Genomic DNA, 25927 nt, shown 5'->3' on the forward strand with positions numbered 1-25927 from the left:
GTCCCCCGCCCAGGGGGTCCCCTCATGTTCTCCTGGTCCCTCAGAGAGTAAGCTCGATGGATAAGAGGTCACGTGCACCCGCGGTGTCACGGCCTCGGCTCCGAGGGCCAGGCAGGGTGCGAACCTGTGGGCACCGGGCACCTGGCACCTGGCTCTGCACCTGTCAGTCCTGCGCGTTGAGAAGTGAGGCAGCGTCGCGGGCACCGTGCGTGTGAGGCGATGCTTACAGGCCTTGCCGGTGCCGTGGTGCCATCCGCAGCTCTTTCTAGGACATTCAGCCCTTTCTTCTGCTGTTCCTAACGGTCATGGCCCTGCACTGACGCCTTTGTTCCTCCCTGCAACCCTGAGGCGCTGCTCCGACGCTCACTCGACGGCCGAGGAAACTGAGGCCAGGAGAGGCGCACGAATGCAGGCGCGGCCGGGGGCTCTGAGGGGCCTGGGGGGATCTGAGCACCGCTGGCCTGCACCCCCTCTCTTCCCATCCCTCCCCCGTCTGGGAATGCGTTTGCTGAAAACCACGCGGCCTCTCTTCCGGGACGACACAGTACAGCTACGTCAGTTCAGCACGTCCCTCAGCAGGGCTACAACAGACAAAGCCCGGGCCCTTTCCCTGGGGACAGAACGCCTCCAGACGTGGAGTGGGAGCAAACTCCAGGCTCGAGGACATGAGGTTGTGACTAATTAAAGTTTCACTTGCCACCCCACCTTTTCTTGAGATATAATTCATAGGCCATCAAAATCACCATCTTAAAGTATGTGATGCAGTGGTTGTTAGTATCTTCACATAGTTATGCAACCATCACGCTTCCCTAATTCTGGAACATTTTCCTCACCGCACTGGAAACCCCATGCTTATTAGCGGCCGCTCCCCGTTGTCTCCACCCCTCCCCCCATTGTCTCCACCCCCACCACCAGTCCCTGGCAGCTGCTTACCTGGTTTCTCTCCCTTTGGATTTGCCGCATTCCGGACGTTCCATGTAAATGGGGTCACATGGTATGAGGCCCCTTTGTGACCACTGATTTCACCGAATGTCTTGTTTTAAGGGTCACGCATGGTGTGACAGGCGTCCGTGATTCTCCCCTGCGTGTGACTGAGTTATATTCCATCGTGGGAGTGGACCTATTTGTGTATCCACACATCCGCCGATGGACATGCCCTTGGCTTTAAAATTGCGTTTCCACGAAGACGCCCTGTCAAAAATAAAACTTTGGGGCGTCTGGGTGGCTCAGTCCGTTAAGCGTCTGACTCTTGATTTCGGCTCAGGTCGTGATCTCCCGGCATGAGATTGAGCCCCACATCCAGCTCTGTGCTGACAGCGTGGGGCCTGTTTGGGATCCTCTCTCTCCCTCCCTCTCTCTCTCAAATAAGTAAATAAAATTAGAAACTATTTTTTAGAAATAAAATACAATGTTAATTCTGTTGGATCCTTTGTCTTAGTTCTGCTAAGGATTCCGACTCATTCTGCCCGAAAGGTTTAGGACAAGAGCCACCACTCAGTGACTCCACCAGACCTTCACGGGACAGCTGTGTGGCCGGCAGACCGCACTGGCTGTGGATGACTTCTGCTCGACACCATCGGTGGCTGTCCCCGGGGCTCCCCCAGGCTTTGTGTGACAGGCTGAACAGCAGACACGAGGTCATGTGTGTTTCTCTGAACTTCGTCCCCAGTGCGACTCTGTCCCTCGTCGCTATTACCTAGGAGCAGAACCCGTTTGACTTGGTTTTCTCCTTCCTGAGTTGTTGAGTCCGACTCTGTTGCCGTGACATGAAATTCTCTTGAGACCGAGGCTCTTCCTAAAATGTATCCTGGTGTCTTTTCAGGTGGACCCAGTGTTTACAAGGGAAGTGGGAGCCAGAGTAAAGAGGTAAGTGTGGGACGTGAACAAGCATTTCGCAGGACAGGAAACCTGGAGGCTGGTACATCCCCCGCCCCCGACTCACGGTGCCCAGGCTCTGTTCCTGGCCCTTCTGAGCGTCACCCCCTGTAATGTCCCGGTGATCCCGGGAGGTCCGAGGTGCTCTCCCTCCCCCCACTCGACAGGAAGGACACCGTGCAGGTAGCGTAATAAATCCCCGCGGTAGTGGCGATGCCCAGCCTCGCTCGCTCAGGGAGATGCGGATGAAGAACACTTAGAATCGTCACTGGTCACACTGGCCAGAGCTGAAAAGACCTGAACTGTCCAGAGCGCGGTTGACCCGGGGGGAAACAGAAACACAGGCTTCAGCAATTGCTCACATAAGAAACAGCCCGGACCAAGTATGAGCCCAGTGACTTGGGTCCTGTCTCTGTCCCACTGTCCTCGACCTGAGGGTGGCAGGTGGAAACTGTCGCCCGTCCCCCTTCCTGCCCCCTCCCCACACGATTCGCAGGGACAGAAGCACGTCCCCACTCGTGTTTCAGGGCTGCGGGCGTGCGGCTGATCCGAGAGATGCCCCAGGGAGACCTACACGCAGCGCTCAAGAACTGCTTCGCGGTGGTGAACAGCTCAGTCTCCGAGGGCATGTCTGCGGCCATCCTGGAGGTAGGCACCAGCCCCAGTCCCGGCACAGGAGCCTGCAGAGGGCCCCTCCTCCCCGCGCTCCTGGGCGGAGGGGGCGTCCTGGTCAGTCGAGGTCCGCACTTGTCACAGCCGCAGGGAGCAAAACAGCATTCCCTGGGATTTTCGGAAGCCGGTTTTAAGTTCTACGCGGGACTTAACACCGTTTCCTGTCTCTTGGCCGTTTGTCCTTGCCAGCTACAAAACAAGACAAAACTCGCTGGCCTCTCTGAGCCGCTAAATCTCTGTGATGGGAAGGCGCTGACTTGTAAGAGGCTGGGCCGGGAACTGGGATGGGGGGGGGGGGCGGGTATTGTGGCACGGAGCCTTCTGTTTCTGGATTTCTTCTCCCCCTTTTCAGTACGCTCTCTAATCCCAGAATTCCCGGGATGAGGACGGGTCGGACTCTGGCCTGTGGCGGGGTGGGGGCGGGGACGTGGGGGGGGGGTTACAGGCGCAGGGGGAGGGGCCGGGCCGAGCGGATCCCCTCACCCAGCATCCGGCTTCCTAGGCACAGAGACTCGCCTGTTCTGCGGGGGTGGGGGGGTGGGAATGGAGCCTGTCTACTTGGGGGTCCTGAAACAGGAGTGGGCACATGCTGTGTCCCCCCGCCCCGACATGTTGTGGGGGGTGGGCGGCAGGCTGTGGCTTCTGAGAACGGGCTCCATCCAAGCCCTTGAACCTTCCGGCTTGAGCCTCTGCAGTGGCTGGGTGGCTCACCAGGGTATCTCGGCATTTCTTGGGGGGCCAGCATGCGTCCAGCCCAGAGGACCTCCCTTCCCCTTGCTGCCACTTCATCTCACTCTGGAGCCCTTTTCCAGAGGGGGCTGAGCGGGGGACGGCCTGCGTTGGCCTGTGGCCCTGACAGCACGTCACGAGTTGCAGCACATACCTGGCTTTCACGGCCCCGAGCACGCGCCTTGCACGCGGTAGGCACACCCAGGGTCTAGGGCAGGATAAGCCCTACTTGGAGAAGGAAACGGTGGCCATCGGGCCTCCAGGACCGTGGACTCGGTTTCTCGTTTTCTTTCTCGCTACGTGGCTTTCTCCTTCCGACGGCTACCTGGAGTGTTGCCATCTTTTGTGGTCCGTAAGAACCATTTCTTCCCTCGGACACCAGTCGAATTTACCGAACTTGCGGGCAACAGGTACCATTCGGTGTCTCACACAACACGGTTCGTAACTAAAGCAGGAAAAGGAATAATCCTCCCTAAACTAAGGAACGACGGATGTGGGTGCCTAATATTTTCTCGTGGGATCGTTTAAAGAGGCTATACCCAAACAGCACCAGGAACAGGGGTAGAAGCTGAACACGGGTGCCTGGGTGCCAGCCCCAGGTGCCCCCAGAGCGCACAGCGCGGACCGAAACCCGCTTGTCGTCAGGCACAGCCGGGACCTCCATCCGAGCTGGACGATGAGCGTCTGTCTCCACGAGGCTTGTGCCCGGGGTCAGTGCAGGCCTTGGGGAGACGCCTCCCCTCCTGTCCCAGCCTCAGAAGCGCACGTCTCACAGCCCCAGTCCTTGAGCTGGTGCCGATCAGATTCTTTGTATGGAAATACACATTTTCTCGTTCAAGTTCCCTAAGATTCAGTGCAGTCAAGTTCAGGAATGATTTCATAACCAGCACACGCAGCGTCTGACAAGGCAGCTGGGAGCGGATCCGACCACCCCCTGTGTGGCTGTTGTGCGCCTCCCGAGAACCCCAAGTGACCGTCGGGTTGAGGGTTTTGAATGAAACTGATTTTAGGGGAGCGGTCTGGGTCCTCGTCATTAGCGGCCATTCAGAGAAGCAAAGTGGTGAATCACAGAATGGATGCCTCTCACTTTTGAAGGAAGCGATCTTCCGACCTCTCAGAATTAGCTTTGTTCTGTTTTGTTTTGTTTTTCATGGAAGCAAATAAAAATCTCATTTGCTAAAACACATCTCTTCCCGAGAAACTCCAAAAATCAAGCCCTAGCTGGGTGTGTGGGCGGTAGGGTGAATATTCCTACGGCAAATTCGTGGTTCCAAGTTTGGACTCATTATGGAGTTGAAGTCCCCTGGAATCAAACTGAAGTAATATAAAAAAGTATGCTCTTACTCCAGTCTTCCTACTTAGGGCCTCCTCCCCAACCCAGAACACACACACACACACACACACACACACACACCACTCTGTGGGTCAAAGTTTCTGATGCCGGTGGGGGAAGGAAGGCTGTATTCTAATGGTTTTTTTTTTTTTTTAAGAGAGAGAGTATGAGGGGGGAGAGGGGCAGAGAGAGAGAGAGAGAGAGAGAGAGAGAGAGAGAGAGAGAATATCAAGCAAGCTCCACGCTTGGCACAGAGAATTTATGTCCTTGTTTGGGGCAGAAAGGAGGAGCTGGAAATAGGAAGGAGGAAACCCATAAATGAAGGTGGGGTTTTTGGAAAGTAATCACTGCTTGGCAAGAAAGGCGGCTGCATGATTGGGACAGGGTGGGAGGTGAGGCAGCGGTGAGTGGTCGGGGAGGGAGTGGTGGTCAGTGGTGAGGGTTAGTGGCTGAGCTGTGTCCCTGCAGGAGCTCGGGTGTTGGAGTCCTAGCCCCCAGAATGCAGTCTCTTCTGGAGATGGGGCCTCTACCGAGGTGGTCACACGAAGATGAGTGGTTAGGGTGGAGCCCAAGCCACCACGCCGGGTGTCCTCGTGAGAAGAGGCCATCTGGACACGGAGACAGGGAGAAGATGGCATCTCAGAACCAAGGAGGGAGGCCTGGACCAGACAGATCCTTCCCACGCCCTCGGAAGGAACCGACCCTGAACCTTGATCTCAGACTCCCCGCCTCCGGACTTGCGACCGCACATCCCGCATGGCTTAAGCCGCCCTGCTGCCGTGCTGTGTTAGCCCTCGCACACCACTGCGGTGGGAGGGGTGCCCGACCTCGACGCTAGGCATTGTGGCGAGCTGCTCTCGTCGGGATCCAGGGGAAGAGGGACAGAGCAGGACGACTAGTGGGGCACCGAGAACCAAACACATTCCTGCTTCTGCCTGATTCTAAGCTGCTTTCCTTCCGGGAGGGATGGCGGGGATTTTACAGAAAACAAGTGTCCCCACCAGGCTGTGTAGCTGCCATCCTACCTCGATCCTGTGTGCTCCTCGACACTGGGGAACACGCCTGTCCTGTGACCTCACCTATTCCCGACCAAGGCAATCTCCAGTAAGCGCTGTTTTTCTACGGCCAGGACAAGGCATTAAAGAAAGATAAAGCCACAACATTTATCACCGGACTGAAAACGAAGAAGTTTCCGAGATAAAGAAAAACTCATTAATTTGTGTTCGGTGACATCACCAGCCGTACACACAGCATTTTATCGGATTTAGTACGGTAACAGTAAAAAGTTAGCAACAAAGTAGTCGCTTACTGTGCAAATAAATTTATTGACAAACGATATTTGGGCATGCGTTTTACAGATTGTTATCCTGGGCTTTTGTTCTGGACTGTGGGGCCCACTCTGAATATAGTGAGAGGTATTTCGCACTGTGTCTTTTTTAAATGCTTCTTTAATACAACAATTTTATTGAGCTATAATCCACATAATGAGCGTGTACATTAGTTCACTCATTTAAAGCATCAGTTCATTCCAAGTGTGCGAATTCAGTAGCTCTTAGTCTATTCGCAAGTTGTGAGCCATTAGCAGCTTTAGAAAATTTTCATCGCCTCCCCCCCCCCCCAAACATTGCACACATCATCGGTCACTCGCCGTTTCCCCAGCATCCCCTACCCCCACACCAAGCCCAGCCTGAGACAACCACTGGTCTGCTCTCTGGTGTCACAGATTTGCCTCTTCCGGACATTTCTTATAAAGGGATCCGACAACACGTGGGCTTTTGAGACCTGCTTCCATCACCGACACGATGTCATGTTCTAGGATGTGTGGGTAGCTCCTTCCTTTTCACTGCTAAACGCACCATGGTAGGAACACACCGCGTGTACAGATCCACGCACCGGCTGGTGGACGTCTGGGTGGTTTGCACTTTTTGGCCATTATGAATGCTGCCGCTGTGGACACCTGTGTACACAAGTATCTGCTTGACCACGTGGTTCCACTTCTCTTGGGTTTACATCCAGGAGTGGAGCTGCTGTCCCTTCGAGGAGGAGCCAGTCTGTCTTCCAAAGTGGCTGTGTCATCTCATATCCCACCATCAGGCCGTGGGGAAAATCCAGGTCCTCCACACCCTCGTCAACGTGTTACTGTCTTGTTGGCGACAGCCGTCCTATGCTGTGTGACGTGGTTGCACGTTGTGCACTTGACCCGTGATTCTCTATAGGTGAATGATATTGAGCATCTTTTCAGGCGTTTGTTGTCCTATTTATATCTTCTTTGAAGAAATCCCTTCTCAAATCTCTTGCCCATGTTTTAAAACAATTTTTTTTTAACATTTGTTCATTTTTGAGAGAGAGAGAGAGAGACGGAGACAGAGAACGAGTGGGGGAGGGGCAGAGGGAGAGAGGGAGGCACAGAATCTGAAGCAGGCTCCAGGCTCTGAACTGTCAGCACAGAGCCTGATGTGGGGCTTGAACTCATGAACCTCGAGATCATGAGCTGAGTTCACTAAGTTGGACACTTAACCAACTGAGCCACTCAGGCGCCCCTCTCTTGCCCATTTTTATTTATTTATTTTTTTTATTAAAAAAATTTTTTTTTCAACGTTTATTTATTTTTGGACAGAGAGAGACAGGGCATGAACGGGGGAGGGGCAGAGAGAGAGGGAGACACAGAATCGGAAACAGGCTCCAGGCTCCGAGCCATCAGCCCAGAGCCTGACGCGGGGCTCGAACTCCCGGAGCGCGAGATCGTGACCTGGCTGAAGTCGGACGCTTAACCGACTGCGCCACCCAGGCGCCCCTCTTGCCCATTTTTAAATTGGGTTGTTTCGCTCATTATTGAGTTGTAAGAGTTCTTTATATATTATAGATACAAGTCCCTTACCAGATAGATGCTTTACAAATGTTTTCTCCCATTCTATGGGTTGTCTTTTCATTTTCTTAATGGTTTCCTTTGAAGTTCAAAAACTTAAAATTTTTATCAAGTCCAATGTATCTATGTTTGTTGTTATTACTGTTGCTTGCGTTTTTGGTGTCATATCTAAGATTGCTTGCCTAATCCAAGGTCTCAAAGATTTACTCTTGTATTTTCTCCTAGTAGTTTTACGAGTTTAGCTCTTCCATCGGGTTGATGATTCATTTTGAGTTAATTTTCATGTATGGTCTAAGAAAAGGGTCCAAGTTTATTCTTTTGCTTGTGTATACTATAATTTTTATTCCAAACTTTAATATAATTTAATTCACTTTCTTTCCAGCTCCCTAGTTCCTAAGGGCACCTGTTATTTATTTGGGATTTGGGGGTTTGGAATGCAGTCTTGAGCTCTGGGACATGTAGTTTTGCTGTGTGAATCTTACTGATTCAGGTAGAGAAACGATCAGCAACCTTAATCTTACTTGTAATGATAACTATGCCCAGAAATGAGTCTAAACTCTTCAGTACCATCACTGAAACCTCCCATCACCCTTAACGAAGGAGATTTTATTATCATCCCGATTTTACATCAGAGGAAATAGGCGAACAGGTGAGAGAGCGTGACATTGGCTCAAGATCAGACAATTAGTACAGTTGACCCTTGAGCAACATGTTGGGGGGCGGCGCTGACCCCCGCACATCACAAATCCACGTATACCTACTGACTGCCCCTGAACTTAACTACTGACAGCCTACTGTTGACCAGAAGCCTTACCAATAACATAAAGAGCCAATGAACACACATTTCATATGCTGTATTCTTACCATAAAGTTAGCCAGAGGAAAGAGAATGTAATTAAGAATCATAAGGAAGAGAAAATATGTTTACAGTCCCGTAGCATATTTATAAAAAAAAATCCACATGTAAGTGGGCCCACATGTAAGTGGGACCCTGTTGTCGAAGGGTCAGCTATACGTAAAAGGACCAGGATTCAGACCCGGTCAGAATAGCTTCAGAGCTTTTACTTTAAGAAAATTATTATTATTATTTTTTTATCTTTAAAAGTTTAAGCCTCAAATTTAAATCCTGTTACACAGGGTCTTTCTTACCCGCCTCCACTCCATATTTGCATTCCCTTCTCCCACAGCCACACTCTGGTTCCCAAAAATGTGATCAGAGAACATACTTTTTATGATTTCAGTCATTTTGAATGTATGGAGTCTTACTCCTTTTGCCTTAACATATGGTATGTCCCGGAGGGAAAAAACCATGTGCGCTTGGGAAGAATGTGTCTTCTGTAGTCATTGGAGGCTTGTGCTGAGAATGTCAGGTTAATTTGGTTAGTCCTGTTCAGGTCGTCTGTCTCCTTGATGGTTGTCTGTCTGGTTACTCTATCGGTTATTGAGAGTGGGGTATTGAGATGTCCCATTATTATTATTAAATTGCCTATTTCTCCTTTCAATTCTGTCAGTTTTTGCTTCACATGTTGTGGGGCCTTGCGTTTAGGTGTGTGCGCATCTATAATTTTTATGTTGTCCTGATGTATCAATCCTTTTATCGTTATGAAATGTCCCTCTTTGTCTCCAGTAACAGGTCTTGCCCTAAAGTCCATTTCATCTGGTGTTAGTACAGCCAGGGCAGTTCCTACGGTTACTGTTTTCGTGGTATATTTTCTCATCCTTTTACTTTCACACTTTTGCGTCTTTGAATCCAAAGCGTATCTCTTGTAGGCAGTGAATAGAGTTGTGTCTTGCTGTTTTTAACGGAGCCTCACAATTTCTTCCTTTTTAGTGCGGCGTTTAGTCCATTCACATTTAATGTAGTGACTGAAATGGTTGGTTTCCATCATTTTTTTATGTGCTTCTGGATTCTGTTTGCTACTCTTTTCTTTAGGAATTTTATAGAGAGATTTATATGTGAGATTGGCCTGTGGCTTTCTTTCCTGTGCCATCTGTCTCATGCTTCGGTATTATTGTTGAGCTTGTTTCATAACAACTATTTGGAACGTTTCTTTCTTCTCCGTGATCTGGAACAGTTCCTGGAGCCCTAGGATTATGCAGCTTGATGATTTTGTCGAATTCCCTTGTGACACCGTCTGAGATGATCCTTTTGTTGTAGACGGTTTCCTTGATGACTTCTCTGTTTCTTTTATAGAAACTGATCTGTTTTAGCTTTTCTACTTCTACCACGTTTAATTCAGTAAGATGCATTTTTCTTGGAAACTACCCATTTCAGTTAGATTTTCAAACTTATTTGCAAAGATTTCTATAAATATCCTCCTAGAACTTTAAACTTCTTTGTTTCAGTGGTTACTTCCCCCCTCGGTCTGTCTTATTTGCTTTCTCCTTTCTTCTGGTGATCAGGGTACTGGTGACTTCTTTGTTTCATTGGCTTTTTCCCCCCCAATGAATCTCCACATCAGTTCCTTTGTTTTTGTTTTCTACTTCATTAATTACACTTCTATTATTGCCTTTCTCCTACTTCCTTTGTTGTTGTTGTTGTCTTCTTTTCAGGCCTTTTGAGTCCAGCAAGTCTCCTCTACTGTGTCATACCACCTCGTTTCCTCCCCTCAATCAGCTGGTCCCGTCACCTAAGCCTCCTGCATCCTGCCATTTGCAGGTTGATAACAAATGTTTATCAAATGAGTGGACAACTCTCAGCGGTGTGCAGCCTTACGTGTAGGGTGGGTGCTCGATGAGCGCTGGCTGGGTTGATATGCGAATGAGTCTACACAACAGGAGGGGTGATCATAAGATCATTTTTGCGTGAAACAGGGATATGAACTCTGTCATCCCTCAGGATCGGCGGGTCCTGTGACTCTCTGATCACCGGTTTTACAAATCTACCCTTGTCTCTTTAGTGCTACATCTACCTCTGTAGATATCTCCTCTCAATCTCTGTATCTGCCACAGATTCCTGACAAATACTCCGGTGCTCAACCCAAGTCGGGGGATGAACGTACCACTCGAGTATGCAAGTGCTGTGGGGCCTGCCTGGGACAGAGGAACACGCTATGGAGCTCACCATGCACCCTGACGTGTGGCTCACCTTCTTTCTGAACTCTGCCCTGACACGAGGCAGTGGGTGAAACAAGACAATCTCAAAGGTCTCATCCGTGTGGAGGATTCGGCAGTTAGTTGACAAATGTCTAGAAACGAAATCACAGTGTGTTGCGTGAGTTTAACGAGCTAGCGACCTGCACTGTGTGACAAGCAGAGAGACAAGTCATATGACTCATAGCTTCAGTCACCATAATTATGTTACGACCTCGTAACTGATGGAGTTGATGTGCCAGTCAGCTTATGCCACAAACCACATAATGGTGTTTGCGCAAAACGACATCTGAATTTTTCATGCACTGTGGAGAGGAGAGTTTAGTCCCTTCTTCCCAAATGATGCAGCCGAGACCCAGGGAGACGTCCAGGACCTCGACAGTATACTTGCTCCGTTGGCGGTTCTTGGATTGAACAATAGGAACTTTCACAAATGCCTCATTGTGGGGTGGGTGGTATGGGGCAGGAGCCCGGTCAGTTTTCCTCCAGCCCTCCAGGCAACTGGGCTGTACTCCAACGGGGACACCCACTGTGTTCGCCTGGAACAAAGATAATAAGACCGGGATCTTAATTCAAGACCAAGGCCTCTTGATCCCCAGCCCGTGCCGTCACCCAGGATGCCAGACCGTGCCTGCAATGTGTCAGAACCCAAGGGGCCCAACCAGGAATCCATAAGCACTTGAGACCTAGCGTTGGGACGTGACCATTTCAGGTTACTTTTCCCTGGTGCCATCGAGGTGCCTCGTTCCCGAGTGTGATGACCATTGAAGATCCCGGTCTTGGCCCTACAAAAGGAAAATGGAAAATCTGACTCGGAGACCTTCTGTGTGCTTGAGACGCCAACAAGAGAGACTGACAAAGACGGACCCATCCCTGTGTTGGGGACACAGCCGGGCGGCTGGGGAGGAGCAGTTCAGCAGGGGCTCTCGTCAACCTCTACCACTTTCAACCTCTACCACGAGTCAACCTCTACCGCTTTCCCCGATGGTGGAAGCAAAGTAGCCCCAGAGGAGTGCCGATAGGAAGGGTGTCTCCAGCTCCTGCATTCTCTAGGGCCTGGATCTTGAGCTCAAAGTAGACCTGGAAGGGGTAGGTGACGAAGCGCCAGAAAACAAGGCACGCTCACAGAGACAACAGCGGGTGGTTAAGATGGCCACGGTGAACAACGCAACTGAGAATTCACTCTGCAGATGCTCCTGGGGCATGGGCCCCACAATATTTATTGAGCGTTTACTATGTGTGACGCCGGGCTCTGGTGTTCGGTGGGTGTTGCTGGCGTCCCTGCCTTACGAAGGCTCTGGCGTCACAGACCTTCCCACCGCGGTGCACGAAGCGGCTGTGGTTGGGTAGACTTACGTTTCTGAGAATGGAGTATCACCCCTTCGTGAGCAAACTTTGATTCCACAGAAGCGGACGCCGCAGGCAGAGGCAGCGTGCCCACGACGTGCTTTTGTGGAAGAGCCAGATTATCGGTCCGCTGTTGGCGCAAGCCAGTCCTGCCCGTGGGCACCAAGCCGCAAAGGGCGTCCCTCGTACCCGCCGGACGTTACCCCCCCCCCCCCCCGCACGAAAGTCCCAGGTGATAGTAGCCACCGGATACTCGCTGTCGGAGGCCGGAATGGACCCGGAAGAACTGGCCTCTCCCGATACCCTTGCAGGCCGAGCTCCCCAAAACTGCAGGAAGAGAACCAGAGAGGTGCTTCCTTGCCGGGTGGGCGAGGCCAAGTCTTCCCGCTGTGCTCGCGGGCACCGCCCGAGGTCTCCATGCCAGCTCCTGCTGGGCTGCAGATGCCATGTGCGGGCCCCATTCCCTGGGGGGTGGAGAAGCTGCTTGGTGAATAATCAGGATGATGAATCACGCCCCTTCTTTCTCGTGTGTGCGTGCCGAGGAGACGTGCGCAGTCCTCCCGTTCTCACTGCTTGTGCTGCGGGCAGATTACCCGCCGGGGGAGTGCTGAGGGTAATTAAAGATGTGTACCGCAGGCTGGCACTGCCCAGGCGTCCAGGGAGCGTTTGGAGAGAGCGCGTGTCTCTGTGACACTGTGGCAACCGTGTCAGACAGAGCCTCACGGTATGTAGCTTTCCAGAACTAAAATTCAGCACGTACTTTGACAATGGCGTGCTCCGATCGGCTCATCGCTCTGGCAAGCGGTGTTTCTATGAGCTGCCAGAGGTCCGGTTGCCATAGAAGTTATTCCCCCCACAAACTGGCTCAGGCCGCCGGAGAAGCTCCCGATCGCGACTGCCCACCTGTCTCCCCTCTCTCTTACGTCCTCAGGCGATGGATCTGGAAGTTCCCGTGCTGGCCAGGAACATCCCCGGGAACGCGGCAGTGGTGAAGCATGAAGTCACAGGGCTGTTGTTCTCAGACCCTCAGGTAAGGGAGGTGGGGTCCCCGGGATCGGCTCATCAGAATGATTTTCGTTCTGCGGTTCCCATCTTTTCTCCAGCGCCCAGCGCCCCCCTCCCGCCTGCTGCCCCTCGGCGGGAGCCCTGTGTGCAGCACGTGTCCCCGCCCAGAACAGTCTGATTCTGCCTCCAACAGGTGGCGTGGCCTCGAGCAAGTCAGGTCACCTATGAGATGCTTGGCTGTCTCGCTTCCAAAGCGGGCACGGCCTTCTATTTCTAGAATACCTGCTGGTTTCTAGAAGGTCGCCGTATATCCGATCACCTGTAATGCCTCACAACAATGTACAGGATGAGCGGGGGACTTGCGTCTATGCACGCGCACACACGTGTATTTTGGAAGTAAAACAGGACGGTGCCTCTGAGAGCGGGCACGGCTGGGGCACGCGTATGTGTGTGCCTGGACGTCCGGGAAGCGTGTGAAGGGGTTTCCCGTTTGCAAGCTGCTGAGGTTTCCAGGCTACTCGTGTCTGCCTGCACCCGAACCCCCAGGGACCGCGTGCGAGGCGTGTGGCCGGGTCTCCAAGCCCTGTTTTGTCCTCTGGGCACGTGCAGCTCATTGCACCTCCTGCCGCCTGGAGGTGTGAGGGGGGACACGCAGGGCTGAGCGTGTTCACGCCCGCGGCAGAGCCCTGGACCTGTCATCACGGAAGGAGAGGCACTACCACTGACAGCGCCTTGTGTCAGGCGGTCGTAAAGGAAGAGTCCCAGGCCCGAGTTCTGTTCTTCAAGTCTTTAAAAATCAGGTTCTACTTCCCCGCGTCTTTATTAAAGCACATGTTCTATTCAGAAATGGACGGATGTGTGCTTAAAAATTACAGTCCATTCACCTGTTTGAGAATGCGGTTCTTCAGACTTCCCTGCGGCAGGCGTTCAATCCGAGGCGGCCCTCCCTTTCCCTGGCCATGACGATGGGTCACCTCTCGTCACGGCTGACTGGCGCGTTGGCTCGCCCGGGGGGCAGGTGCACCAGCCAGGGGGGCCGGGGGCTTACCCTCGGCACCAGGGCCTTCCCCTTCGGCAGCAACACAAGGCACAGCCATACGAGCCCGTGAAGCCTTTAGAGTGGGCACTTGCTGATTCTCCAAGCGACGGTTTCTGGATCTGGCAGAGTCAGCAGCAGCCAAGCTTTTCGGCCCGACGGCATCGTCTGCACCCTGGCAGCTGCTTTCACTTCCGTGTCCCCAAAGGCCACGTCTACTCACTTTATAGCTCAATTTCAGAGCGCTGTAACTTTGCCAGCGAGAGTCCCTCCGGTGGGGGATGCCTTTTAACGTCAGCAAGTAACCGCCCCCCCCCCCCCCCCGCCATAGGTCAGGTCACTTCTGCCGGTGACTGGCGTTCCGACTCTCAGACACGGAGCCGCGGCACTCACAGAGTTAAGTCAAGGACTTACTTTGATTCCAACACCTCTACGTTGGTTTTCACAAAGGATGTTTTTAAAAAATGATTTGGATTGCACATGGTGGGGGGGGGGCGGTGGCTGTGTTTTTTAACAGACTTTAAAAAGCGCGCTAGACGCGGCTGTCACGCACGGTGTTGTTTGTCTTCTTTGCGGTTGGGACCAGACTCGCCCAAGCCCAGAGTGGGAGCTTCCTTCCAAAGCAACATGCGTTTTAAATAAACCAGCACCTCTGATTATAGTCACGTCAACCGAGGGGCTCCAGTGGGACCGGCCGCTGCCTGGCTAGTTCAGCGCTAGCCCTCGGTCCCCGGGGACGGGACGCAGAAACCTGACGAGGCCCCTGGCTCATGGGCTCCATTCCCCGCTGGCCCACCCTTCCACCCTTCGAAGCAGAAGACACGCTTCGCATAGGTTTTGCCTGAAGGGCATCAGTGGTTCTTGGGGGGGGGGGGCATCCGTATCTATCCTCTGGCTCATTTTGTGAACCTTTTATTAAAACTAACACAACAGCAGGGGCGGAGACGTGACCTTTCCCCCGAGAGCGTAGCCCATACTCGGCGACGGTCCCCATCAGGGCCCTCACTCCCTGACCCCTTCCCTGTGCACCCGTGGCCCCGTCTTCACGCTCCGTGACAGCCAGCCTGCCCGTGGCCGGGGGGGCCAACCGCGTGCTGAGTCCTGAGGGCTCACGTCTTCCCGCCATCGGGTTCGGAGCCAAGCCAGCTCTGTGTGCAGGCCTTCTCCCGGAGCCCCTGGTGGTGCCCGTGTCTGGCCCCAGAAGGTAAACGATCAGGGCGGCGGCAGGAGCCACGGTCATACCTGGTCAGCCCGGACAGCAGAAGTGAGGTCGGGGGAGGAGGCGCATGACGTATGCGCGTGGCCGGGAGCAGGGAGAGGGAAGAGAACAGAAGCGGGTGTGAATGGGGCTCTCTCGGGGCCAGGTGGCTGATGCCCTCATGTCTGGGCACGCGGTGGAGACCACACCCCCTGGGGGAGTGAGTGCCAGCCACCCCGGGCCCTCGGCTGGACTCACGGTCGTCGTCGTGTTTGAAGAGAGGCTGGAAATCCCAGATTGTACTTGGCTTTTACCCATTTGTAAATCTCGATATTTCGGTTTTTAAAGTCATTAAACACAGCACGGGCCTGTCCCAGCATGCAGGGGAAGACTGGCCGTGCAGGCTGCCACCTTGATGTCTGCTCCGGACGAGGGCGGCCCCGTCTCTGCAGGAAGGAGAGATGGACATTCCCAGCGAGGTCGTGTCCCAGGTGGCGCATTCCTAGGCCCGAGGCTGCGTCTTGCCCTCCGGGCCGCAGGGTCTCATGAGCCAGAAAGAGGGGTTTGGGCGGGAAGGACAAGAGTGGGGGGTTCTCCCCGTGTCTGCGCGACAAGGCACGTGAACCGGTTCACGCACGAGGCGTGTGAGGCAGAGGACTTTTACTGAGCCTCCTGTGTAGCAGGCGCTGAGCTCAGTCCTGGGGACAAATGCTGGGAGAGAAAGGGTCCAGGCCCCCCGGGGCTCGCGGTCTAGGCAGGTGGTGGCAGGATAGGGCAGTGTGTCCCTTTCACGGCCCTCAGCACGAGGGGCACCACCCCTGATGGGAGGCTGGCCCCGTGCTTCACAGGGATGGACTCCTGTCACGCTCACAGGTCCTGCGGTGGACAAGGCCGGTCTGGAAAGAGGGAGGTTCCCTGCAGGGAAGGGCACTGGGGGTCGGCAGGGCCCTGCGCGCGGAAGCTGGGGTGCGTGAGGGCGTGCGTCGCGGGAGAGCTGGAGGCAGTGCAGTGCGCCGCAGGGAACAGCATGACGAACGAGAACTCACGAGTAGGGTGCCTGGGACTCAGGAACGTGGGGGGCACAGATCTGGTGGGGTCCCCGCGGTCTCCGTGTCCTGGTGCTAGGCTGTGATTGTTTACATGGTACATTTTTTATAGGAAAGTTGACAGCATAAAAATTAAGAAGTGGCCACAATTGGCCATTTGGAGACAGCCTCCTCTTTCTCCAGGACACGTGCGCAATGGCCACCCCTTCCCGCGTGGACGGGCCACTCTGTCGCATCTTGGTTTGGTGACACGTCGTGAGCTGCTGTTGTGTCCACGGCCACGGGACGGAGTCTCGCTCCCGTGGATGTAGAGACAGGGCGCCTTTTCTCCCCGGGGCGCCGCACAGCAGAGGTCAGGTGTGTGTCCAGCAGAGCAGGTGGGGGGCGGGGCACGCTGACCCGATGCCTGGGTTCTTTGCCAAGTACTTGCTCCTGCTCTGTCGGGGCCGTTCCCGGAGCTGGTGGTCCCGGAAAGCGTGGCCTTCGGCTACCGCCCCCGGGAGGCACGGCTGGTGGCTGAGGTCCGAGGGAAGGAGAGCGTGACCGCCACGAGTGAGGCTGCGTGCGGACATCCGTGTGGACGAGGGCAGCGCTGTCACCCTCCCCTATGGGTCTGTGGGCCGAGGCGGCCACGCCCGGACTCAGCAGGACAGCGCTGGTCAGGAGGCTTTGCAGGGGCCAGGGGCGGCCTCGGCCGGGCTCTACCCTGACCCCCGGGCCTGCCTCCCACAGCCCGCCGCAGCCAGCCTCGTATCTCGTGTCCCCGAAGTGCGGCCGGGCTACCTTCATGGCCGCTCTCCTTACACGTTTCTTGAGGGCTTTGCTCTTTCTGGCTCACTCTGTGAGGCTCCTGACCCTGCTGTGGTCACCGTGCATCCCCCAGAACCGTCCCCCGGCCACCTCTCCGCCCAACGCCTTCTCTCCCATTCTGGTTCTTTGCTTCCCGAGACCGGAGGCTGAAGGGTCTGAGTGTAATTCCCGCTTCGGCCACTTTGCCTCTTACTGTGTGACCCCGGGCACAGTTCCTGGACCTCTCTGTGCTCCTGCCTCCCTGTCTGTGCGAGGAGCCGTGAGAACAGCGCAGGGTCCCCGTCCCTTTCTGCAATTCCGAAATCCAGAGAAGCGCTTGGAAAACGATCTAATTTTCCGTGAGCTTCGTGCCAAAACCGTCTTGGCAGCGAAGTCGTATCTGAGCCGACGCGAAGTTATTTGCGGCTTTGTTTATCCTGCTTAGGGTGACCGTTTGGACGTTCTGATTCGGAAATTGTGGTTTGTCGCGTACGGGGCGCCGTCTGAAGCCACCGCAGGGCGCGCGGAAATGGAAAAGGGCACAAACGCCATCGTTAAATCCCCCAAATCCCGGATTCTGATCATGAGCCGCTGCCCGGCAGAGAGCACGTGACAGTTTGCTGCTGATCTGCGGCCGGTCCCAGCCCCGCTGGAGGCTCTGGGCCAGACTCCGGCCGTCCTCGCGGAGACGAGAGTGGGAGCAGGCTTGCACCTCCCCGAGGCTCTCTCCTTGACTTGCTCGGGACCCGGAGAGAACGAGGAGGGGATTAGCTTTCCCACCACGTGGATCACATGGGCTGCCCTTTCGCCGCCTGTCCCACGCAGCCCAGGGGGTCAGAACACGCGCCCAGGCCTCCGGCACGCTGTCCCTCGTCCCGGGGCATCGCCGGCTTCGGGGGCCTCGTCTGTGGGGTGACCGGTTGGGCACGAGCCAGGTGCCGTCCTACAAAGCGGCCTGAGCGAGGGGGTTGTTTAATAGCCCGAAGCTCGGCTTTTATATGGTCGGGTCTAGCTTCTCTTGGAGGAATAAGGATAAATGGCTCAGAGAAGGTGGTTGGAGGGTAGAACTCTTGAGAACCATCTAGTTAAGCACCAGCTGCGGCATTCCGGCTGCAAGGGCGTGGCTTTCCAGGGAGGCTTCCCCCCTGCCCTGTGGCGTTAGGGGGACGTTGTTGTGACAAGGGTGCCAACAGGGCTTTAAATGTCAGTTCTGTGAAACTGCCCCGGCTCGCCATGCCCTGGACCTCGGCGGGTGCCACCGGGAGAGAAGGCGGGTCAGACGGACTCAGTGGCGAGTTTCCCACCAGCCACAGAAGACTCCTCGGGGAGGAAGGGGATCAGAAAACGGCAAACTGCTCGCTGAATCGTTGGGAAAACGAAACCACGCTCTTTCGCGTTGAGTTTCGTGTTTAACTTTAGAAACGTGTGACCTGAGCCCTGGTGTGCACACCTGTGGCCCTGGGGTGGCTCGGGTCCACACCTGCGTCTCACTTACTTTGCCACGTGCTTCACGTTTTGCGTTACTTGTTGGTATTTATCGCGAAGAGCTTTTATGTAAACATCCGGAATCTGGGCCTCTCTTGAGGAGCACGGAGAACGTGACCTCCAGTCCAGGCCTGTATTTTCTGTGGCTCGGGTGGGCGCTCGAGTTTCCAACGCTGGCCTAGAACCCTGTCTGGATCTGGACCTGTCTTTGAGCTCTATACGGTGGGATGTGGGATGTGGGATGCCCATACCTGGCTTCTGTTTCTTTTTCTTTTCTTTTCTTTTTTTCTTTTCTTTTCTTTTCTTTTCTTTTCTTTTCTTTTCTTTTCTTTTCTTTTCTTTTCTTTTCCTTTTCTTTTTCTTTTTCTTTTCTTTTCTTTTTTCTTTTCTTTTCTTTTCTTTTTTTTCTTTTTTTCCTTTCCTTTCCTTTCCTTTTCTTTTCTTTTCTTTTTTCTCTTCTCTTCTCTTTTCTTTTCTTTCTTAAAGCTCATTTATTTTTCAGAGAGAGAGTGGGGAGAGGGGTAGTGCAGAGAGAGAGGGAGAGAGAAAATCCCAATCAGCAAAGAGAGAATCCACTGACAATGCAGGGCCCGATGCGGGGCTTGACCTCACGAGCCGCGAGATCATGACCTAAGCTGAAACCAAGAGCCGGGCGCTTAACCGACTGAGCCCCCCGGGCCCCCACATTTCTGTTTCCTCTTAACTGTCTCAGCGGATGTGCCTTTCACACCTTTTAACTTATTCTGAACGACCGGCAAGAGTAGACCGTTACGCTGCATGAAGCCCCTGATGAACGTCCCCGCCCCCAGTATTTGCCCCGTGGGGGGAGAGTCAGCTAGCTGATCAGTTTTCTGGCAAGTTCTACGGCCAACAGCTCTGCAGAATCCAGGGCGTTCTGGCCGGCCCGCTGATGCCTTGGGACCTGTGCTGGTTTCCGAGGAGCTCTGCTGAAACTCTCACCGCCTCACTGCCCGGCGTGTTTGGTGAGGCACGCCTCCGCCCCGGTCCTGGCGGGCATCTCTGTCCACGTGCTGTCGTCCTCAGGCAGGCCAGCTCGGGTTTCTCCAAGCGGCGACCTCAGGGCCCGAATGCGAGCAGGAGATGCCCGGGGGCTTTGCGGGGAGGTCAGACACATCACCCTTGACACATCCCGCCGGTCAAGCAGGGATTCAAGAGCTGGGGACCCACCCCCACCTGGTGTGCAGGAGGAGTGGCTGAGTCGTACTACAGAGCAGGGTGTACGTGGGGACGGGGGGTTTGGCCACGCCCTCGTGTGCAGTCGGCCCCGGCAGGTGCCCCACCATCTGTCCACCGGCGTTCTTCAGGGTCCATGGGTGTGCCCTCCACGTGTGGCCTTGGCGGTCATGCAGAAGCTGGTTTAGTCCAGAGGAAAATAGTCCCAGAGCCCCCGGGAGGGAGTCTGACCACCCACCAGTCAGGTTTCCCTTTTCTTTTCCCTGATACTTCTCTCCCTTTACCTCCGGCCACTCACCCAGGGTTTTGTTATGTGATGGCCACGGTGTTTCTGATTCCCCACCTGAGTCTCTCGTGCTAATTTATTTAAGTCTGCGTTCTGTTTGGTCTTCTGTGCTGAGAGGAGACAGTGCACTTTGTCACATTCCATCCGTCCAAGCTCCATCATTCAGGATTTTGCTGCCAAACGGTCACACATTCTGTAGAAATCATAAAGTCCGTGCGTTAGATAAATCCAAGATATGACCAGAGTCGTACAATAATATGCCAAAGCCATAAGCCTCTCGAATAATTTTTATAAGAATGTTGTTCTGCTATAAGGTGAGAATAAATATGTTACATTTTTATTATAAAAGAACACCCATTTACTAAAAACTATGTACATAACACATAAAAATATAATTCCGCTCTATCATAAATATCGCTGTTTATATTGCTAGCTATAAAGAGCATTCAACGTTTAATTAACAATAATTTTGAGAGTATGTGGACATTCCTTTCAAACAGCAAAGCATCGTATGTTAATCCGAGTCCTGGCTGTCTTCTTGGCGTTTGCACGGGCTTCCCGGAGTCCTGGAGACAGTGATGGCCAAGCGTGTGCCGGGCTGTGCCCGGGGCCCTCTGTACTGACTCGTTCAATCCCATAAGCATGTCACGAAGCAGATGCTGTCATTGTCCCTCAGTTACAGATGAGGAAACACAGGCACAGAGAGGTTAGGAAGCGTCCCCATCTGGAGGTGGGGTGTGAGGGTAAACGCAGGCCTCTTGGCTCACGAACTTGGCTCTTGGCTGAAACGCGGTATTAACACGTATGCGTGTGACCCTCCTCTCTCTGAATACTGTTGAACAACCGAAAAATAATCATTCTAATTCTTTCCAGTTTTGAAGGGCCTTGATATTCGAAACCTGTCAGCAGGACCGCACTTGGGTTAGTGACGATTGTCTGAGGGTGCCAATAGATAACGTCAATAGATAGTACAGTTACTTAACGGAGGAAAAGCCCAGAAAACCGAGGACATTCGGTCTCCTCTCCCTCCTTCACCCGGGGAGTCTGGGGCAGGGTTGGGCTGACCCATCTGGTGCCACTGACCCTGAAGAGAGGGTAAATGTGAGACTCAGACAGTTAACTGGCTTGGCCAAAGGCACGCGGCTCACTTAGGTCCTGCAGAAGGGTTTGAGCCCAGCTCTGACTCTGCAACCTGGCACTCTCCCCCCACGGCAGAGCATCTGAAGACAGGCTCTGTGCCCGGGAGAGAGGAAAGAAGGCCCAGCACAGTGGGAAACCGATGGGGCAGGGGTGGCATCGGACAGCGTGTGGGGCTCAGATCCTGGAGTAGGACCCAGGTCACCTCTCAGCCGACACTCACGAGCGAGGGACCAGAGAGCGGACCTAAGAGTCCTTGCGGAGGAAGGAAACAGCAGCTGTCGGCAATCCAGGGAAGAGAGGGGGGAGGCATGGTTGGTGGCTCCGCAAGCTTTCCCCGGACGGTCACCCAGCACGTGTGTGTGTTTGCTTACACCTGTCTCTCTCCCACCCGTCTCTCGGCAGGAGTTTGTGCAGCTGGCAAAGAGACTGGTCAGCGACCCCGCACTAGAGAGAGAAATCGTGGCCAACGGAAGGGAGTACGTGAGAGCGCGTCACTCGTGGCAGGCGGAGAGATGCACCTACCAGAACCTCATCAGGACCCTCGAGGGAAGCATCCAGGACTAAGGGCGCTCGCCCGGTGCCCTCACGCGCCCGCCTGTGGCCGCCGCCAGATGCGCAGCCCCGGGCAGATACCCAGAGACAGAGCTCTGGGCCACCGGGTCCATCCCGGGACAAGTCACACCGGTTTTATCGGAATCCTAGATAAACAACGTCAGTTATAAGGCAGAACCGCATCCGGATGTCTGTGCTTCCAGATAACATCCCGGATGTGTTTACAGATCGGTCCTGATGGAGACGCGGCAGCTCCTGGGCTCATGGGGGTGGGGGGTGGGGACGGGGGAGACCACGTTAGCTGCCGTGGGACCCCAGGTACCACGGGGCCGCATTTGCAAACCACCCAGTGCAGACGCTTCCCTGTGGGTCTTCTGATGACTTAGGACCCGTCGTTGTTCAAAACGCAAAAGCAAAATCGCACGTCCGCACAGAGGGGTCCTGGCAGCTACGTGCACGGGGCCCCCGGCTCGGGGAGGTTTGCTCCTTGGGACACCAGACACAGGGCTGTGGGTGAGTCTCCCGGCAGCACGGCTCGCTCAGCAGTTCCACAGCTGAGAGGCAGGGCAGGCGCCCTGGGAAAGCGGGCAGTCCACACTGCAGGCTCCCCCTGGGAAAGCGGCTGGGAAAGCGGGCAGTCCACACTGCAGGCTCCTCCTGGGAAAGCGGGCAGTCCACACTGCGGGCTCCTCCTGGGAAAGCGGGCAGTCCACACTGCGGGCTCCTCCTGGGAAAGCGGGCAGTCCACACTGCGGGCTCCTCCTGGGAAAGCGGGCAGTCCACACTGCGGGCTCCTCCTGGGAAAGCGGGCAGTCCACACTGCGGGCTCCTCCTGGGAAAGCGGGCAGTCCACACTGCGGGCTCCTCCTGGGAAAGCGGGCAGTCCACACTGCGGGCTCCTCCTGGGAAAACGGGCAGTCCACACTGCGGGCTCCTCCTGGGAAAGCGGCTGGGAAGGCAGGCAGTCCACACTGCAGGCTCCTCCTGGGAAAGCGGGCAGTCCACACTGCAGGCTCCTCCTGGGAAAGCAGGCAGTCCACACTGCAGGCTCCCTGGGAAAGCGGGCAGTCCACACTGCAGGCTCCTCCTGGGAAAGCGGGCAGTCCACACTGCAGGCTCCTCCTGGGAAAGCGGCTGGGAAAGCGGGCAGTCCACACTGCAGGCTCCTCCTGGGAAAGCGGGCAGTCCACACTGCAGGCTCCCTGGGAAAGCGGGCAGTCCACACTGCAGGCTCCCCCTGGGAAAGCCGCTGGGAAAGCGGGCAGTCCATACTGCAGGCTCCTCCTGGGAAAGCGGGCAGTCCACACTGCAGGCTCCCCCTGGGAAAGCGGCTGGGAAAGCGGGCAGTCCACACTGCAGGCTCCCCCTGGGAAAGCGGCTGGGAAAGCGGGCAGTCCACACTGCAGGCTCCTCCTGGGAAAGCGGGAGCAAGGGGACGGGGTACACGGTGCTCACAGCCTGGAAGACACTCCAGCAACCCCCAGATGGAGCCTGGGTCGTTGCGGTCAGCGTCAGGGACCCAGGGGTGGGGGCCCAGCGGGTCACAAGCTTCCAGCCCGTGGCAGGACCGGCCGTCTGGTGATGTTACCCAACACCCCACCTTGGAGACCCAGTGTGGCGAGTTTAGCCAAGTGGAGCCGTCACTGGTGTGATGTCCCTGCCGCAGTAGCACGGCGTCCCCAGAACCGGTGCCTACTCGCCTTTGGAGGCCACGCCGGCCCCCGGTGGGTCTTGAGTCACCGCGTTCCCGGGGACGTGACGTGGCAGCAAAGGGAGTGGAGAGTTCCACCGCGTGGTGGGAGGTAGAGAGCAGTGGGGACTTGAGAAGGTAGAGCAGCCTCGGGAGCCCACGGCACGTGGTGCTTCGTTGGTCGGTCTAGACGCCGGCAGACCCGGGGGCAAGCAGTCACCTCGACTGGGGCTCCATCCAGGACGCAAGGACACGTTCAGGGTCCGGACGCTCCCTGTCCACCTTGCTCAGAGCCGAGCCAGGAAGGCAGCCGCTCCTCACGGCTGGGGTTTGCACTCGTGACCCTGCCGGGGCCGAGGTTCCTTGGGGGCACAGCAAGGAGGGGACTCGAGGGAGAAGCCGAGCCCGAGGCGGCTCCCTCTGAATCTGGAACTGGCAGTGCCCCTTAGAGAGAGCCGCGTGATGGCTCAGGGGCCACCCAGCGGTGCTGCTGGTTAGAAAACTCTGGTTGTTCGGAAGCTTGAACCCATTCCCTGTTGGAATGCTGCAGTAGATGCTTGATCACGCCGTGCCTGAACACCATCGGTTTGCGTCCCTAGATAAACACGCTCCCAAGCTGGACGCACTTTGGGGATGGGCGTGTTTCTGAACGAATAAAGTGCGCCACCATCAGCCCAGGGAGACGGCTGCCGTGTGTTCACGTTGTGTGCGGCGCTCTGCGAGAAAGCGCCGCCCGCCCCCCCCCCCCGCCGCCTCCAGCCCCCACCCAAGAGGTGCCAACGCTCCAGAACCTCATCAAGAGGGGTTTCAAACACCATCGCTGTTTTAATGCCGAAGCGCAGACGACAAACGGTGCTTTTCCACAAACACGGCAGATGATTCTACTTTCATACTCAGTTAACTTTACGCTTAAACGTTTTGTGTATCGTTTTCAAATCTGCTGACGCACAGGCTTGAGTGACGCCAGGACTGAATCTCCAGATAGAGCTGAGACACGACAGCCTTCACATACGGAGGGAAACTGCATTTTAAGGAGGCATCGCGTGAGGGAGCCAAGGGGCGCTGCCTCCTCGCGGCCTCTGGTCCCGCGACAGCTGGCGCTGCTGGCTTCCCGTTGAACACCCCCCTTGCCCTTCCACCCTGTTCTGGAAGAGCTCACTGCCTCGGGGCCCTTCTGATCTGAAAGCTTCCTCACAGGCGTTCAAGGCTTACAGACGCAGACCACGTGGGCTCTCTGGGGGCGGCTCTTGGTGGCGGGACTTGCCTGGCGTTGACCCCGAGCTTTCCGCCATGTGGGGAGGGCAGCTCTTACGTGTTTCCCTGATGAGGGACGCAGTCCGTGTCTTGCTCCCACCCCCTAGCTCCTGTTTCCTTGCCTCTCCCCACGCCCCACCCTCCCTTCTCCTTCCTGACCCAAAGTCCTGGGAGGGTCAGGGGGCTCATCTGGAAAGACCTCCCCCTCTAGGCAAGCCGCCCTCATGGGAGAGGCCACTTTTTTTTTTTTTAAGTTTGCTTATTTGAGAGAGGGAGAGAGAGAGAGCACAAATTGGGGAGGGACAGAGGGAGAGGGAGACAGAGAATCCCAAGCAGGCTCCACACTGACAGTGCTGAACCGTGAGATCCTGACGGGAGCGGAAGTCAGACGCTTCACCGACTGAGCCACCCGGGCGCCCCAGGGACAGGCCACTTGTCGAAGCAGTGGTTCGGAGCCTTGGCTTTTAAACTCCTGGCGCCCGGGCCGCATGGCAGACCAGTGCCGTCGGCTCTCGGGCGTGTAGGCTCCCAGGTCCACAGCTTCTCAACCATCCGGGCTGCCGCCGAGAGGGACCCCTGGGGTCTTCGATGCTCCATCTGAATAGGGACCAGAAGTTCGCTGAAAACGAACTTCTAGGAAGGGGTTGGATCGTGACCTTGTATTGAGAAGTGAATCCAGAATTAAGCACACGGGTTACATTTGCCTCATGTTTAAGATGATTTGTTTACACACGTAGAATTGAAACTCCAAGGGCAGGGCCGAGACGTACTTCCCCCAGAGTAAAAGGCAGGCACGACAAAAGCCCCAGGACCTGGCCCGTGTCCCCAGCGCCTCTCCGTCCTCTGACTGAACGTTCTGTCAGCAGGTGCAGCGGCCACGAGATACCGTGGCTGCAGACTCTGCCGTTGCTTCGGGCATCCCACTTTGTTTTTTTTTTATTTTTTTTTAACGTTTATTTACTTTTGAGACAGAGAGAGACAGAGCATGAACGGGGGAGGGGCAGAGAGAGCGAGGGAGACACAGAATTGGAAGCAGGCTCCAGGCTCTGAGCCGTCAGCCCAGAGCCCGACGCGGGGCTCGAACTCACGGACGGTGAGATCGTGACCTGAGCTGAAGTCGGACGCTTAACCGACTGAGCCACCCAGGCGCCCCTCGGGCATCCCACTTTGTACTACTCGCTGGGTACTTTTTAATGCCAAGAGAAGTGTTTCTTTCCCACGAGGTTTTAATTTACCCACCCAGACACAGCTCACCTTTTCTCCCCAAGATCTCATTTGCATACAAGCTCTCAGCTAGTGCAGAGTATCGATTAGTGCCTCACACCCCGCAGCTCCTA

The 25927-nt window shown here is 55.2% G+C and overlaps 1 protein-coding gene across 9 annotated transcripts in view; it reads left to right on the top strand.

Annotated features, from left to right (window-relative positions):
* The window catches only part of GLT1D1 (glycosyltransferase 1 domain containing 1), a 92190-nt gene extending 70370 nt beyond the window's left edge, over window positions 1–21820 (top strand). For 4 of the 9 annotated variants that reach the window (XM_047093215.1, XM_047093216.1, XM_047093213.1 and 1 more), the window contains 4 exons: window positions 1823–1866; window positions 2403–2523; window positions 12847–12945; window positions 21497–21820. In XM_047093215.1, coding sequence (XP_046949171.1) covers window positions 1823–1866; window positions 2403–2523; window positions 12847–12945; window positions 21497–21658 — 426 coding nt within the window. In that variant the 3' untranslated portion in view covers window positions 21659–21820. Of the gene's footprint in view, window positions 1–1822; window positions 1867–2402; window positions 2524–2736; window positions 2954–5077; window positions 5946–10427; window positions 12640–12846; window positions 12946–21496 lie in introns of those variants that run through there. The other 5 variants (XR_006964661.1, XM_047093221.1, XM_047093218.1 and 2 more) reach the window with 5 other exon arrangements.
* The last annotated feature ends 4107 nt before the right edge of the window (window positions 21821–25927 follow it).

Source organism: Lynx rufus, unplaced genomic scaffold, assembly GCF_022079265.1.
Source record: "Lynx rufus isolate CCGP_SWC_20201006 ecotype Redwood Valley unplaced genomic scaffold, mLynRuf1.p SCAF_33, whole genome shotgun sequence".
Classification (NCBI taxonomy): domain Eukaryota; kingdom Metazoa; phylum Chordata; class Mammalia; order Carnivora; family Felidae; genus Lynx; species Lynx rufus.